The 14,748-nt window shown below is 38.9% G+C and overlaps 2 protein-coding genes across 3 annotated transcripts; both read right to left on the reverse strand.

The window, feature by feature from the left end:
* Nucleotides 1-224: 224 nt before the first annotated feature.
* api5 (apoptosis inhibitor 5) lies at nt 225-6,896 on the reverse strand. Of its 2 annotated transcripts, none has more exons than XM_056740227.1 (14): nt 6,599-6,896; nt 5,927-6,088; nt 5,747-5,840; nt 5,563-5,628; nt 5,313-5,464; nt 5,016-5,222; nt 4,659-4,763; nt 3,115-3,204; nt 2,819-2,997; nt 2,212-2,305; nt 1,940-1,996; nt 1,482-1,570; nt 1,217-1,359; nt 225-1,050 (listed from the first exon to the last, which is right to left on the reverse strand). In XM_056740227.1, exons 1-14 carry the CDS (start codon nt 6,668-6,670, stop codon nt 971-973), a joined length of 1,590 nt encoding a protein of 529 aa, XP_056596205.1. In that variant the 5' UTR covers nt 6,671-6,896; the 3' UTR covers nt 225-970. The 2 variants fall into 2 exon arrangements, with proteins under 2 accessions (XP_056596205.1, XP_056596204.1); XM_056740226.1 differs by having other exon boundaries at nt 5,729-5,840.
* A 2,438-nt stretch (nt 6,897-9,334) lies between these two features.
* Nucleotides 9,335-14,325, reverse strand: prr5l (proline rich 5 like). The gene is made up of 8 exons (XM_056740228.1): nt 14,144-14,325; nt 12,706-12,864; nt 12,008-12,088; nt 11,654-11,702; nt 11,509-11,566; nt 10,809-10,900; nt 10,576-10,710; nt 9,335-9,576 (listed from the first exon to the last, which is right to left on the reverse strand). The coding sequence occupies exons 2-8, from the start codon at nt 12,822-12,824 to the stop codon at nt 9,391-9,393; spliced, it is 720 nt and encodes a 239-aa protein (XP_056596206.1). The 5' UTR covers nt 12,825-12,864; nt 14,144-14,325; the 3' UTR covers nt 9,335-9,390.
* Between the last annotated feature and the right edge of the window lie 423 nt (nt 14,326-14,748).

Below are 14,748 nucleotides of genomic sequence, written 5' to 3' on the forward strand. Positions count from 1 at the left end.
CTAATAGCTTCCAAGAACCAGAAGACATTATTTTTAGTTGCTCTATAGGTTCCTTTCACACATCTTTAGAATGATTCTGACCTACATACAGTGAAGTCAATACGAGGATACAGTGTGTATTCATATCTGTGATACTTGTTGTATTATTATGCCATTGATTATTGATGTACAGTGTTTAAGCATTTTAACTTATATTCGGGAGCCGATCATTCTAACACCACTACTGAAAAGGCAAAGATTTTTAATGTGGGTGAAAATCTGTCCAAAAGGAAAACAACAGTGTTATACATAAATGTCTTTTCCCTGTCAGTCCAAAACATCAAAATATCTCCTATAAACTATGCATGCAAAATGTTTTAAATGGAATACTCAAATGCAAGCAATACCTGAAAAAGATTGGTTCCTTAAACCCTTTTTGTAGCGATGTATAGACAAAACAAATTCTACTCTACAAGGACAATTTTCATTGAACATCTTAAACCATCTCAAAAATATCTATAAACTTATACAATCAAGTTAGCGGCACACATCAGGGCATAAGAGGTGTCGTAAAAACTTAAATATGTTATGTCCTGAAGAAAATATCAATGACAGCAATTGATTTGAACCACACAAGTTTATGATAAAATTTAGACTTAGTAACTTCTTACAAATTTGTAATTTTGATCCAAACAAAAACACTGAAAAATTAAAAAGGTTAAAAAAAGAAAAGTACAAACGATGTCACCATACAAAACTCCTTAATAAAAGTACACCTCGGCAGTCTTGTTCCACAATGATCCAGGACAACAACAAAAAAACGAGTAGCCGGCTCTGATGGTGAGGAACTGTTTAGGATTTTCAAAAACACACGCAAGAATAAAAAACAAATGTGGAGAAACGAATAGATGGAGGATGTGTGAGAGACGCAGGAAGGGTGGTAGAGAAGTTGGGTAGTTGTGGTTATGCTGTTCCATGTGGGGCAGTCCTCTTAATAAATTCGACCCCGGCTTCTGTTTCCTCTTCCTCCAAAACCCCGCCCCCGACCACCCCTGAAGCCTCCTCTTTGTTCTGTGAAGATAAAGAATATTATAAATATATATAGACGCTAATTTGTTTCACCATATTAGCACAAGGATTTCATAGGGCCAACCACACCTGTTGACATTAAGTGAAATGTATTAAGACCGACTGTAGAAGACCTGACTAGATATAACACATAAAAGTTTAAACCCACCATTTGAGAAGTTACCAATGGTCGCACTGTATTTCCCACTGGGTGGATTGTAGATCTGACGGGCATCTCTCCTGGGCAAACTTGGGGGAAGCTTCTTTGCTGTAGCTGTTGCTCCCACGTCATCTCCAGACAGCCTCTTCTGACTTTAAAATACACAGAAGAGATAATGGGAAAAAAAACTTTAATAAGCAGAAAAACAGATGTCAATCTTGAGGACATGAGCTCAGTTTAAAAAAAAGGTGATGTGTGCATTTGAAAGACCCACCCAACCACTGCTGTTGCCTCAGCCTTCTGTACTGGCTTCCAGGACAGAGTAACTGTGCTTTTGTAAGATGGAGGATTATGAAACAGATCCTGGAGATAATATTAAAACAATTAGACATATCCCAATTCGTAACAGGATAGTTTATCCAAACATAAAAATTCTGTACTCATTTATTCACCCTCAGGTCATTCAAAACCTGTAAATCTCTGACTCTTTCTTCTGTGAAAGAAGATATTTTGAGAAATGCTTCTGTGGTTTTGTGTGTATATACTGTAACTGGTCAACTGGGGATATTGATGTTTGGTTAGCAACAAAATATCAATATATCGTATTTTGTGTTCCTCAGAAATACACACATGTTTGGAATGACACAAGGGCGAGTTAACGACAGAATTTTCATTTTTGGGTGAACTATCCCTTTAAGAGTTGAATTAAAAGAATTCATATGTTAGGCTTACCTTGATTAAAACATTTATATTGTTGGTGATTTTCAAAGCCACCACTTTCATTTTATTCTGTGAAAAAAATACACATTCAAGTGTTGTTATTCCCTGACAGGTTTAATCTACAATGAGAACATAATGAAGGAAGAGCCCTGGAATATCCACCAAAGACTCAGAGGGCAATTCTACAACCTCATACAAAATAACAAACATTTAACTAATTTAATATTAGTTTATACATTTTAAATGAACCAAAATTTGTACAAAATATGCAAATCTAACAATACCTCATCTGTCTTCAGTGCGTCTCCGGTTTTGCCCTGCAAAGCAACACGCAGTTGGCGAATATATACTTGCAGTCCACGAGCAAAGTACTGTAGCCTGTAACAAATATTAAAGCCCAGTTATTGCAAAGTATTTTGAGGTCTTTTTTATGTTTATGTGGTGCACTATAGACAGTTTCATCGGACATACCCGGTTGCCCAAATTTTACTTCCGGTCTGTGTTTGGTTATAATATGACAATTTATTTTTTATTTATATATTCACATTTTATTTTATATTAATATATTAACACTAAAGTTATCGATCCTTTGCAGAGGTCTACCGGAAGGTAAATTTGGGCCACATAATGTTTGTTTATGTTATTGCAGTTGAATCCGTCTATAACAGGTGTTCTCTAAGCGGAGGTTGTGTATATGTTGGCCATTGTGAAGTCACAACTGCAGCAAATAGCTTGTTGTAGTCCTAAGAGAGAGGGGGTGGGGTCGGGGAAAGGACCACGAGGCGGGATTCGAACTCGGGTCGCACCGGCGCCATATGTAGGAGCACAAACCACTCGACCATCGGCTCCGACACAATCCGCAAACTTAACTGAAATACACAAATCACAAACCTGATCTTGAAGTCCTTAAGCTTCTCTGCGCTGATTTTGTCGATGAGAAAGTCAGGTAGTTTTTTGCCCAGCTGATGGAAGCTGAAGAGCAGGCACTCCACATAGCTGAACTGCAGTTTGGGCTCCTCGTTCGCTGCATTCTCTCCATTCTCCTCTTCAGGAGGAAGGGGCATGAACTCCTAAAGCAAAGAGAAAAAAGAAAGGGACCGCTGTGAATAACCGCAGAGGACAGTGAAGAGGCTAGAGTGGAAAGCTTGCCAGATTGTTCCATGAGGTCAGAAGTTTAATGTTTTTACCAGCAGCTTCTCGAAGAGCATGTTGAGGTTGACTTCAAGTTTGTCCATGTCTCCACAAAATGGACTCATCTCTGCTAATAACTTCAGTACCTGAAGTAGAAAACATTTTTTAAGGCTCTTCAAAATCTAAAAAACATTTTAAAAAGCATTTTAGAACATTAAAGGGGTCATATAGGGCGAACATATGTTTTTCTGTGTCTTTGGTGAGTACTGAGAGGTGGCAGTACCTGTCAGTACAATTGCTTTGGAACCTGATGTTCCAATGTGGTAAGAGGAGTTACATTTCCATCACATGCTTGGAGTATTCCTCCAATCACTACGCACTGTTTAACTGGCCAATCATAGCACACCTCGCTTTTCATAGAGGCGATACAAATAATATATGCAGGGTATGTGGAAAATACAGCGTTTTTGAACCATAAATCGTGTAAACACATTGCATTACATCTATTGTTATGACCCTTTAATGCCCGGTTTTAGGCTTAAGACTAGTCCCAAACTCAATTGAAAGTTTGAGCTGTCTAACTGAAAATAAATTGCCCTGACATAACTGAAAATATGTCATTGCCATTGTTTTGCCTCACGATGCATACCAGTAACATTTTTATCAAAGGCATTTTAATAAAAGCGACTTGAATATCCTAATGTAACGAAGGCATTGTCCTGGGCCCAGTTGCATAAGACTGTCTTAACAACTAGTCTCGCTGACTAGCAATTAGTTAGGTCTAATCAGTCTTACTTTTCAATAAGCCCGATCTACCTTTTTATGTAACTGATATAAAGAGGTTATGACTAGTCTTGAAGAAATCAATTAAATGACTAACTCCTAAAACTAATCTAAGCACTTTATGCAACCCTCCCCTGGTTTAAGCTAAGCCTTGTCTGTGAAACCAGGCTTTAATCAACCGAAATTAGCATTAAAGGAGGCATGAATTAAAATCAAAATTTTAAACCCGAGGCCTTTGTTATATAAGAGGGAAATCGTATGCATGTGAACATCATGTAAGTGTTAGAACTGAAAACGCCCTTGTTACTGAGATAATATCTGTTATTGACACCAGGCCCAGCGAATGCAAGGTTGTGTAATGCACCTATTTATGACGACATTGATAGCTTGAACACTGCATCCACTGAAAAGAATTAACAACTTCTTATCTAGCCCCGTCCAGTGGTTCGCGTGTGAAAATTCTGAAGTAACAAGCGGTGTGGAATCAGGAAGAGCGACCAAGCAATAAACAAACATGCCGTTAAAGATAGCTAAATATTGTGCCATCCCTGCTTATAGAAGAATACTGTCGATGCATAACCTTCCGTCAGATTCCGATATTAGAAATTGTATTAATTGCAGAGGTTGTGTGTGGTTTTAAGCCTCTATGAATTTGGTATCTCTGTGATTTGGTGGGCTCATATTAATTTTTCAAGGTTTTATCTATATATTATTGAGATCAATACTTCGTCAGAGTTTGCATTTGAACACAACTGTTGCGTCACTGTAAGGCACAAACTTTAAAGATAAAGACACAATACAAAAACACTGTACACACCTCAAGCTGGATGTCCAGTTCTGCTACAGGGCTGGTGAGGAGACTGAGGTTGGGGAGAACGTATTCACAGAAGTATGACACAAAGCGTGTAGAATGCACATTTTTCTAAAAAAAGAAAAGAAAATCATGCAAGTATTAAAAAGATGAAAACATTTATAGAACGTCTCAAATTTAGCACTTTATTGTATTGTATAAGTTCAATTTTTTATAATTTAATACTATGAATTTCAATAACTTCAAACTTTTTCCTAGCACGACTTGGGTGCGATATATAGTCAAGGACTGATTCATAACATTCAGCATGTGACCAGGTTTTCAGAGACATTTGTGGTGCAGCTATAATTTGGGTTTACTCACAGAAAAGAGTGGTAAACCCTGACGGGTGCACTGCAGTAGCCGATCAACGCTGTCAGTATCAGCAGGGTTGAGGGCTTGCTCAAGGAATGCCTGTTCAACCACCAGCTCCACCAGCTGCTGCCTCCCGCTGACGGTCTGCATGGTCTTCAGTCCCGACAGGATACGCATCAGAAGCACAAACTCCTCCCCCGTCACATCCTCCAGAACCTGAGACGATCAGATATTTGCATTGTCAACTACACATACCAGAAAGGATCTTTCGGTTGCATCTCTGAAGAAAAAAAGACACCCAGGTACCTTTTTAGTCTCCGTAAAGATGTAATCCTCCACCTCTTTTGTCATCGTGTCATCTGGCATAGTTTTCAACTTGGTAGAAAGGAACTTGATCGCCCTTTCTCGTACAATATCTTCTCCTTGCAGGATCTGACTGAACAAGCCTCCCAAAGTTCCTTTAAAGAAAGGCATTGACAGAGAAAACAATAACATCTTGGTGCTATGGCGATCATGACGATACATAAAATGATCAGTGCTTGGTACTGGATGATACCTTTTGCATCAATTTTGAATATGGAGATCAATGCCGTGATAACTTGATTGAATTCAGCAGAATCATCTAAAAGACACGATGATAAAATAGCAGGATTAGTAGTAAGTGCATTTACAGGCGAAAAAGAGCGATATTATTTAAAGCCAAATGGAACAAATGGTTTTACCGGTCATCCGTTCAATACCTGTCTGCAAAAGCTGTGTGAGGATGTCCGCGACTCTGGGCAAGGTCTCACCAGACGCAAATCGCGGGAGTTCTTTGATAGCCTGCCTCCGAATCTAAAATTGCCAAAACAAAACAAAGCGTTTGACTTTTAGCTTCTCATCGTATGCCACCCACAGCATGCAAATCACAATGTACTTACGGATACATCCTCATCCTCACACAGATCAAGCTGTGCATTGATGGCAGCATCCGCCAGCTCTGGAAAACTGCTGAAAAACTTGGGAATGAACTGTGCAGCTAGTCGCTTCTCTTTTGGGCCACCTTTGACACCATCCAGAATGACCTGATAGGCATCTTTATGCTGAAAAGACAAAAACTAATGAAAACTATTGTTCCCATAGTAAGATAGAACTAAAATATAAGATGTTCAAACAGCCAATTCAATCATCCAACATTATGCATGCTTATCCTGAGCTGTTAATCATGCATCTCTACGGTTTGAAATTCTGCAGATCAGCGGGAATTCGAATTCCCAAACCCATTACGCAAATGGCGTGGGACTAACGTTAGCCCACCACTAAACGTGACGGATTTTACTTCACAGCTCGCCTACATAAAAACCAATTTATTTAAAACTTTTCATAATTAACATTTTTGTACATGCATTATCGATCTAAAACCTCTTAGATTAGTTTATATTTTTAAAAAGCCACACCGCCAGCAGTTGGAGCTAACATGCTAACACGCTAATATTCAGACGAGGCCTACTTGTACATACAGCGTTTGCATTGATATAAATATCACCTCAGGAGAACATATCAAGAGTATTATTCTTATCCACACACAACACAGATGGAGGAAATGTGAATACCTTGCTGAGATCCTCTTTCGCGTCGGCGAGGATGCCATAGTTACGGTAGAGCTCCTCCACTGTCGCCGCCATCAGCGTGTCCGACCTCACCGGTGGATTTCAATGAAAAATGCGCTTTTGTTTATATTTTTGTGACAAATTCTTCGTCCCCACCCAAATGGTTTTAAGCGCGTCGCGATATTAAATCACAGGGGTTATATGAGCTGCGAATACGGTGTTATTATGGACGCAAGGGTCGTGACGTCGTCCTCGAGTTCAACACGACAGCTTGGGTTTGTTGCTCTGTGCGGCGCAGCGGGACAAGAGTTTCTTCAGCGCGTCTTTGGCAAGATCACAGCGCCACAATTCAATAGCGCCATCTGCAGGATCGGGTGTCTAACGACACATTAAGAGAAAGGTTAACATTTATTCACCGCACTGTTCAAAATCTGTATGACTCTTCCTCTGTAAAACACAACAGATAATTTGAGAAAATAAATGCTTTTGTGTCCATACAATGGACGTGTCGTTTGGCAAACAACATTCTTCAAAATATCTTATTTTGGGTTCTGCAGAGTGAACTATCCCTTTAAATTAAATAGGCATATACGGAGCCCGACAGATCATTATAGTTTTTAGAGATTCTATAAATGAATTAGACTGTCACTGATAATACATGTATTTTTGTATGGAGAACAAGCATTTGTTATTAAACATTTTAATAATTAAATTGTGTTGTGTCTCATAGTGACATTTGACCTTTTTAACTATTTTGTTAAATGTTTTTTTTTAATACCTGTCGGTATTCGGAATCAGATATTTGAGTGACGGGTAGATCAATAGTCTACATTCATTTCAAGTAAATCTCCAAATGTATACGTGAATGACTTCTGTCAAAGTGTGGTGCTAGACACCTTTGTATCTACTGAAACGTGCTACTTTTATCAGAATAAAAATGTGAAAAAACGACAACTCTTAAATGGTTTAACAAATCTAAATAATATCCCTAAAAACAAGCTTTAATTGTTTATATAAATTAAAAAAAAATCGTACGAACTACCAGAAGATGGCGTTATAGACATAGATTATTTTTTCACTTCCGGCATAATCGCTATTTTTCTGCACACGATATCTGCATCCCAATGTCAAGACTGCGCACTTCGAAGGTGACATACGTCATCAAGGCTATCTTATTTCAATTTAAAAACAATATAACATTTATTCATCAAAAGACGTATTCACTGTAGTTTCGTTCTTACCTTGAAATACAACGGTTGCTTATCTTAAATAAACCCTAAATAATAAACCTCGATGACGTACTGTATGCAGCCTTCAAATGGTGCATTCAGTTGCCAATATTTTATTTCCTTACGTCATAATGCGATTTATAGGCAACTTATACTAGAACGTACATTCACAGAACGTATTTGGTGAATTACACCTTACCTAAAAAAAATCTGTATGTATGTATGAAAGCATGGATGCCAGCATTTCTTCAAGAAAAATGACTTGGTTTGATGTTTCCAACATTGTTACGAAGGTGTCTAGGCTTCACCATGAGGTCAAATGTTTTATACAGTGTAAAGCTTTTCAGCAGATCTCACATGCCTAAAAACTGCCACCAAAGGTCTTGTCGGGTAATCAGGATTTGACTACAACACACAAATCTCATTAAAAGCTAATCTGCCCTAGAAAACAGCTCACTGTATAGTACTGGAATGAAATGTTCATACTCGGAAACAACACAATAGGCTATCACAGTTCTTTCAGGCGATGTAATTCAACAACAAAACCCCATACTTGACTACCGCATTCTGTGACCTTTCTTCAACTTTATTACAAAAAATATTTACACATTTCTTTCCACGAACACACAAATTCTTGTTATTATTTTAAAATAAGGTACAACACTATTGCAAGTCATAAAACATATATTTGCAACAATATATTATATATATATAAACAGAATATTTGCAAGTTTTGTTTTCAAATATTTCTAATAAAATTACAAATAAATGAAACCGTATAATCGGTCAAGAATAAAAAATTATATTAAATTCTAATGTATCCAAAGGCTACATTATATCATTATAGTTTCTAAAACCTTGCTTGTACCTCTGTAAACTTGGTTAGCTCACCAGGACGTATTTTCACACAACGTTACCACCTCCACGTCAGAAAAAAAGTGTGACTTTCAGTGGGCTTTACGAGAAAATGCTAAGACAAGTTTTTTTTGACAGGCCAAACAGAATCCAGCACCTATTTTCATTGAGCCTATGAGAGCAGCCCCAAGTAGCCTCTGTGTTTTATTAAACAAACATGTTCCAGCCTGTCACAGTTATTATAAAATAAGAGGATTGCAGTGGGCGTTTCGAGGAAAATAAATCTCCTCCATCGCTTTCTAACTGGTTAGGCCACACTGTATCTCAGCAGTGCTTTGGCCTCTAGGAATTTCCGCAGCACCTTGCCTAGAATGAAAAAAAGCCGGTTCGCAATGAAAATAATTCTGAGTCCTTTTCCTCACTGTCTTTATGATCCGGGTCGCCCCGCTGACCTCGCCGTTCCCCGAACACATCCTATTTTTACCAGACAGTAGATGGATGTCCGAGTGCACATTGGCAACGGTGTGGCGTCTGATACCTCTGGTGTTTTCCAAGTAGGCTTCTCCTTCATTCTCGATTAGAGGTGCCAGGAAGGATTCATGGGAAAATTGTGTTACCATAATCTCAGGTTGACCACGATCAAGTGTGTTTACCGATCTCATGTGCTCCGACGGTCTTCTGCGGAGGAAGCAAATATGAACACGGGTAGATTTAATGGTAACTACAGCGTGCGTTAAAAAATAAAGAATTGACAAGGTAAAAGAATGAACAACCACCTGAAGAAGATTCGCTTCGGCTCAAGTAGAGGTAGTTCCCCAGGTAGGGAGATATAACCATATCCACCAGTTTCTCGAGTAAGAAATACTCTTGCGTGGGTCCGTTAGGTTCATGAATTCCCTGACCAGAGAAAACAAGGATTCGAAATGAAGGCTTATTTTTAAAGAAAGCTGGAAGCTAAGGGGTTAAATTTCTGGGTTAAATCCCAAGACAGATGAAAAGTGGGAGTGATTCGGCATCAAGATGATGCATCATTGTGTTCCATCATCATTATGCCCGCAAGCAAGACACTGTATCCCTGTGGTCTCCGACCTTAACTATGCATCACAAACAAAGCTTACAAATTTCCTTTGTTTGGAACACCCATATTAAAAAAAATCATGTCTGGACTGGGTGTTTGGTTTCACCGTGCCACTTAAAAATCCTTCTTTGATTACGCCACCACAAAGCACATTTGTGTTCCCACACTATTTTTGTGTCCATACAACATTTCACGCTCCCACAGCGGGAATGTTCTATGAAAGCGCGGTACTTGACCTCATATGTCTGCTTTATTTTTTCACCTGTGTGTGAAAGCAGCTGACACTTTTGAAGTTAAAAAATGGTCGGTCGAAGCTCAGTGTACAAAGACGATGATCTTCCCTCATGAAATGTAAACACTGTGGTGTTACCAAAATATTGCTCGGTTTGTTCGAGCAGTCCGAGGGCTGTATTTGCACAAGCAACTGTGGGAGTTCGCTCTAAAATGTAAGACAAGTGTTGGGAAAAGATTTGTGAAAACTCTATGTTTTTGTCCTGTCGTTTGGTGCCCTTTACAAAATAATAAGCATACTAAAAGTCCCTTTTATTTAGTATACTTAAGTCAAGTTTAAGATATTTTTAAACATTCTTTTATGAAGAAAGTACAATCAATGTACAAACAGTTGGATACTGGTGTACTATTTTAATAATACCTGGAACTTATAAACGTACACATTTAAGTAGTGTGACATTAATTAATGAAGAATAATTTATTACATTTATATAGCGATTTTCATGGCACTCAAAGTGCTTTACATGGGAGGGATGAATCACCTCAACCGCCACCATTAGTAATATTTTCCAAAAAAAAACCCTCACCTGCAGGATAAGAAGCATCTGTGTGATTGGAGGAGGGTATGTGGCGTCATGAAGCATGTTCTCCACAGGAAGCTTCAACAGAACCATGTTCCTGAAGCCCAGCAGAGCCATTTGCCTCACAGTCAACTCCTGACCCTAAACACAGTGCCAAAAACAACCAGTCATCACAATGTTGGTACAGTAACCTGACACTGACCAACTACTTTGAATAGTAGGTGAGATCATTTTAATACCTGCACGGGGTAGAAAATAGCTTGGAGAGTTGGCAGGATCTCTGTGAAAAACCTCACCCACGTTTCGCACAGCGCGTGGAGAAGTGTTTCATCTGGGTATGTGAAATGGTAGAAGAATGCAGAGAAGGACTTGAATCAAACACATCTGTACTTATTAAAACTATAACATACATAAGCCAATCGGATGGTTCATGTGTGTTGAAAGGGTATTTCACCCAAAAATGAATATTTGAAGAGTTTATTTTTTCAAAAAAAATAATTTTCTTCAAAAATCTCATTTTTAAATTGTTCATTTAATTAATATCAATCAAACTTCAGTTGGTTTGTTTTGATTTAAGTCATAATAACTCAAAAAGATGCAGTTTGACTAACACAATAAAACATTTTAAACACGTTAAAACAGGATAACATAACCAAAAACATGATTTTTGAAAAATGTCAAAAACAGAGTTATCTCATTTTGGAAACAAACTCTCGATTTGTACATAATTTATACACCCACGTGGTTCGAAGCCTGTATAAGACGTTTTGTTATGTGGAGCACAAAAGAAGATAGTTTGAGATATGACTTATTGGTTTTGTGTGCGGACAATGGAAGTCAACGGCGGCTTCCAGTTTGGAATGACACGAGGGCGATTCAACAAAACAATTTTCGTTTTATGGGAGAACTGTCCCTTTAAAAAAGTGGTTCAGCACTTACCATCTTGAAGTCGAATCTTTTCCAAAATATTAGTCAGGCCTTTATTCAAGAGCTGATCCTGAACACAACAAATAACACATAGTCTTTACCGCTCTTAAACTGTAATTTGCTTTCTTATGTTCATTCGACTGAGAATAGATTCTACCTGAAAATACTCTGTGATAAAGGATCCAAGTTCAGTCCTTAAAAGCCACCTATTGAGAAAGTTCAATTTATCGATTAGTCACGGTAACACTTGATAAACAAGACATCCAGATTAAAAAAATGCAAGCAGGGCTTGTCTACGAAAATGATGCTAGGGTGTTGCTATGTGGTTGCTAAGGTGTTCTAAGTGGTTTATAACACATTTCTGTGCAATTGCTAGGGTGCAATGGTCATCACCCCCATGTTCTTATGATATTAAGTCTGGTTGCAACTTTCAAACAATTTCGACTTGATTGTTTCAGCGAGTGAAAGTGATCTGAGACCACGTCTGTTATTCCGAGTATTGATTTCATACCGTATGCTCTCATTCAGGGTGTAAAGCTCATTGGTGTGCAGGCTTCCTCCTTGAAACACCTTAATAACAGCCGTCTGAACACTGCGAAACAATTAAAAAAAAGAAATTCAACCTGGAAAAGTGTAAACAAGCTCTCATTTAACCGCGTCGACCACTTTGCAAGGTAAGAAAATCGTATGAAAATCATCGCTGTAATGAGTTGGACTTTGTGAAAACAAAACTAGAAGCAGGTTACACTGCCTGACACTCATTTCATCATAGTAAGCGTTCTAACAGAAAGTTTCTATTTGTTTAAAATAACTTTAACTTGCCAGCAAACATTCCCCGTTTGTAAAATTTTGACTAACATCCTGCTCTACTCTTCCTGAGCGAGGGGCATCGGAGGTCTCGTTTCCATAAGGAAGTGGTGAAGGCAAAAGCCGCTGTCTGCTTCCTCCCCACTGCCTTAAACCACATGTTTCTACTGGGTTCTCCCCCTCGAAGACTAAATACGGCATAAAGTCATAAATAAAAACAGTTCCATTTCACTTTTGAGTCACATGTACTGTCGACTGCATCCGGAAGATACAAACTCAGCAACCTGTTAGTCTTCAAATTCTTTTATTTGCGTTCTCAACAAATTCTATAATCTATAAAAATAGTAACCGAATCTGCAATTACTCAAGCAATGCTCATCGTGAGAAAAGACAACCACCCACCTGTTCCAGACGCTGGCATTGGACAGCTGCAACGCTGGCGAGCTGGCATGAAAGTGGGCGAGGTCTGACAGCACAGGCGAGCTCATGAAACGGGGCCTGGGCCTTCGGAATGACCCCATGGTTCAGCTGGGGCGTGAACGGGCAGGTGCCAGCTCAAATCTGGAACAAATGTGATGCGAAAAAGTCACGCTACTAGCAGATGTTAACCAGAAAGGTTTTGATGTCAAACAACCCACGGAACTTCTAAGGGAGTTGTTTACTTCGGTTAGGCCTATATATGTGGTGACTCATTTGGTATCCGTGCCCGTGTCATAGCAAAAGCCACATAGAGCATCTATGAGATAAACAGGCACGTTTCCTTTTGATGTGCAGACTGAGTTGAGACTTCCTGGTGAACTAGGCGCATGTGCTTATGCGTGCGTGCCTGCGGTGTGAAACCTCGCTGCAGAGCATGTCAAGAGCAAAGAAGTATATCTGAGGTATTTCACAATCAAGAAAAGATCACTTGCGCAAGCGTTAAGAAGAACTCATTGACCATCAAGGACACATCTGATTTGACTCTTCCCAGAATTCTGAGTCAAGACGTCTTGCTCACACGCTGCCCCCCTGACAACATCACAGCTCCATCCCACACACATCTGACACCGGATACCAACTGTAAACTTGCAGATTTATCCCAACTCCCTAATAATAGGTTTTCTTCCCACATCAACAAACAAAAACAGCCTCACAATGGCAACCACGTTGCCAGAAGAGGGCAAACAATGTCTACAATTATAGGATGCCTCTGTGAGTTAAATTTGTGTTTATCCACCCAGCATGGACACGGCAATGATGTCATATCAGATGGCACACGGAATCGGTTCCAAAAACTGGCGTGTAGAAGTGCAAGTGAGCTTTTTCACAGTCTAACATTCGCAGCAAGGAATTATGAATGAAAATATTATGCATGCGTACTCCCCATCTGCTTATTAAGAGGCCAAGACAAGAGTGACAAAACAAGCCTCATGGCAAACACCTACTGTTGCTCTATTCAGCTTTTTGGTTTATGGATTTGCATGCATAATTTTCAAGAAGGATCATAAATCACCCAAACTAAGACATCACACTTCTTATGATTCCTTAAGAACTTAAGATCTTTCTGCTCTGGTAAACTCACTAAGTGCTTTGTTGAATCAGGGATTTCACTGTCCAATGAGAAGCTTGTGAAGTCTTAATAACACACATGAGTATATCTAGATAATGCAATAAAGACGACCGCATCTCAGATCATGAGGACTCCTGCTGACCTGCATCTTAATACAATGATCTTTTGTATATACTGTATGTTACATGATTGGGTTGAGAGGATGAGACGTTTATACATTTAGAAAAAAAGTCCTCAGCAAGGATGATGCTATAAATGTTCACGATCCTGATCAGTAAGTGTTTTACTTACCCGGTTCTTCTCAGTCCTTGAGTTTTAGTTAATCATTTCCGAATCTAACACAGTTCAATGGTAATTCAACGAGCATCCTTTTCACAACACATTCCTTTGAAATTAAAACGTCAACCCGCAACTTTGTATTCATCCCGTGAACCCAAAAGGCAAGATTAGATTTATCCGATGTGAAGAGTCGCTTTTCTGAGGGCGGTGATGGGAGGAGTTTGACTAACCCTGCTGTAACTGTTTCACAAATGCAACAAGTGTGTTTTTTACAACTGCATATTGACGCACATGTGGTACACACAGGACCACAGACTGCATACAATGGATTTGAGATTTAAAATGTGTTAATGTTGGGGTTTGCATTTAGCATAATCCCTAAAATATTTACAGTTTTTGTTTCAAATAAAGTACAAATAAACAGGCGATGCACCGCAATCCATTGTTTAGTTTTAAGCCGGCCGCTCTCTTTAAAAAATAAAAAATTATATATTCAATTTGATGAGATTGTGATGTTTTATGTTTACACGCTGAACGTGGTGAGTGACGTTCTTCTCAAGTTCCTCTAGAGGGCAGTGTTGCACTGCTTCAGTGAGGGTTGCAGTACAGTTTCACAC

The sequence above is a fragment of the Triplophysa dalaica genome, chromosome 24, assembly GCF_015846415.1.
Source record: "Triplophysa dalaica isolate WHDGS20190420 chromosome 24, ASM1584641v1, whole genome shotgun sequence".
In the NCBI taxonomy this organism is placed as follows: Eukaryota; Metazoa; Chordata; class Actinopteri; order Cypriniformes; family Nemacheilidae; genus Triplophysa; species Triplophysa dalaica.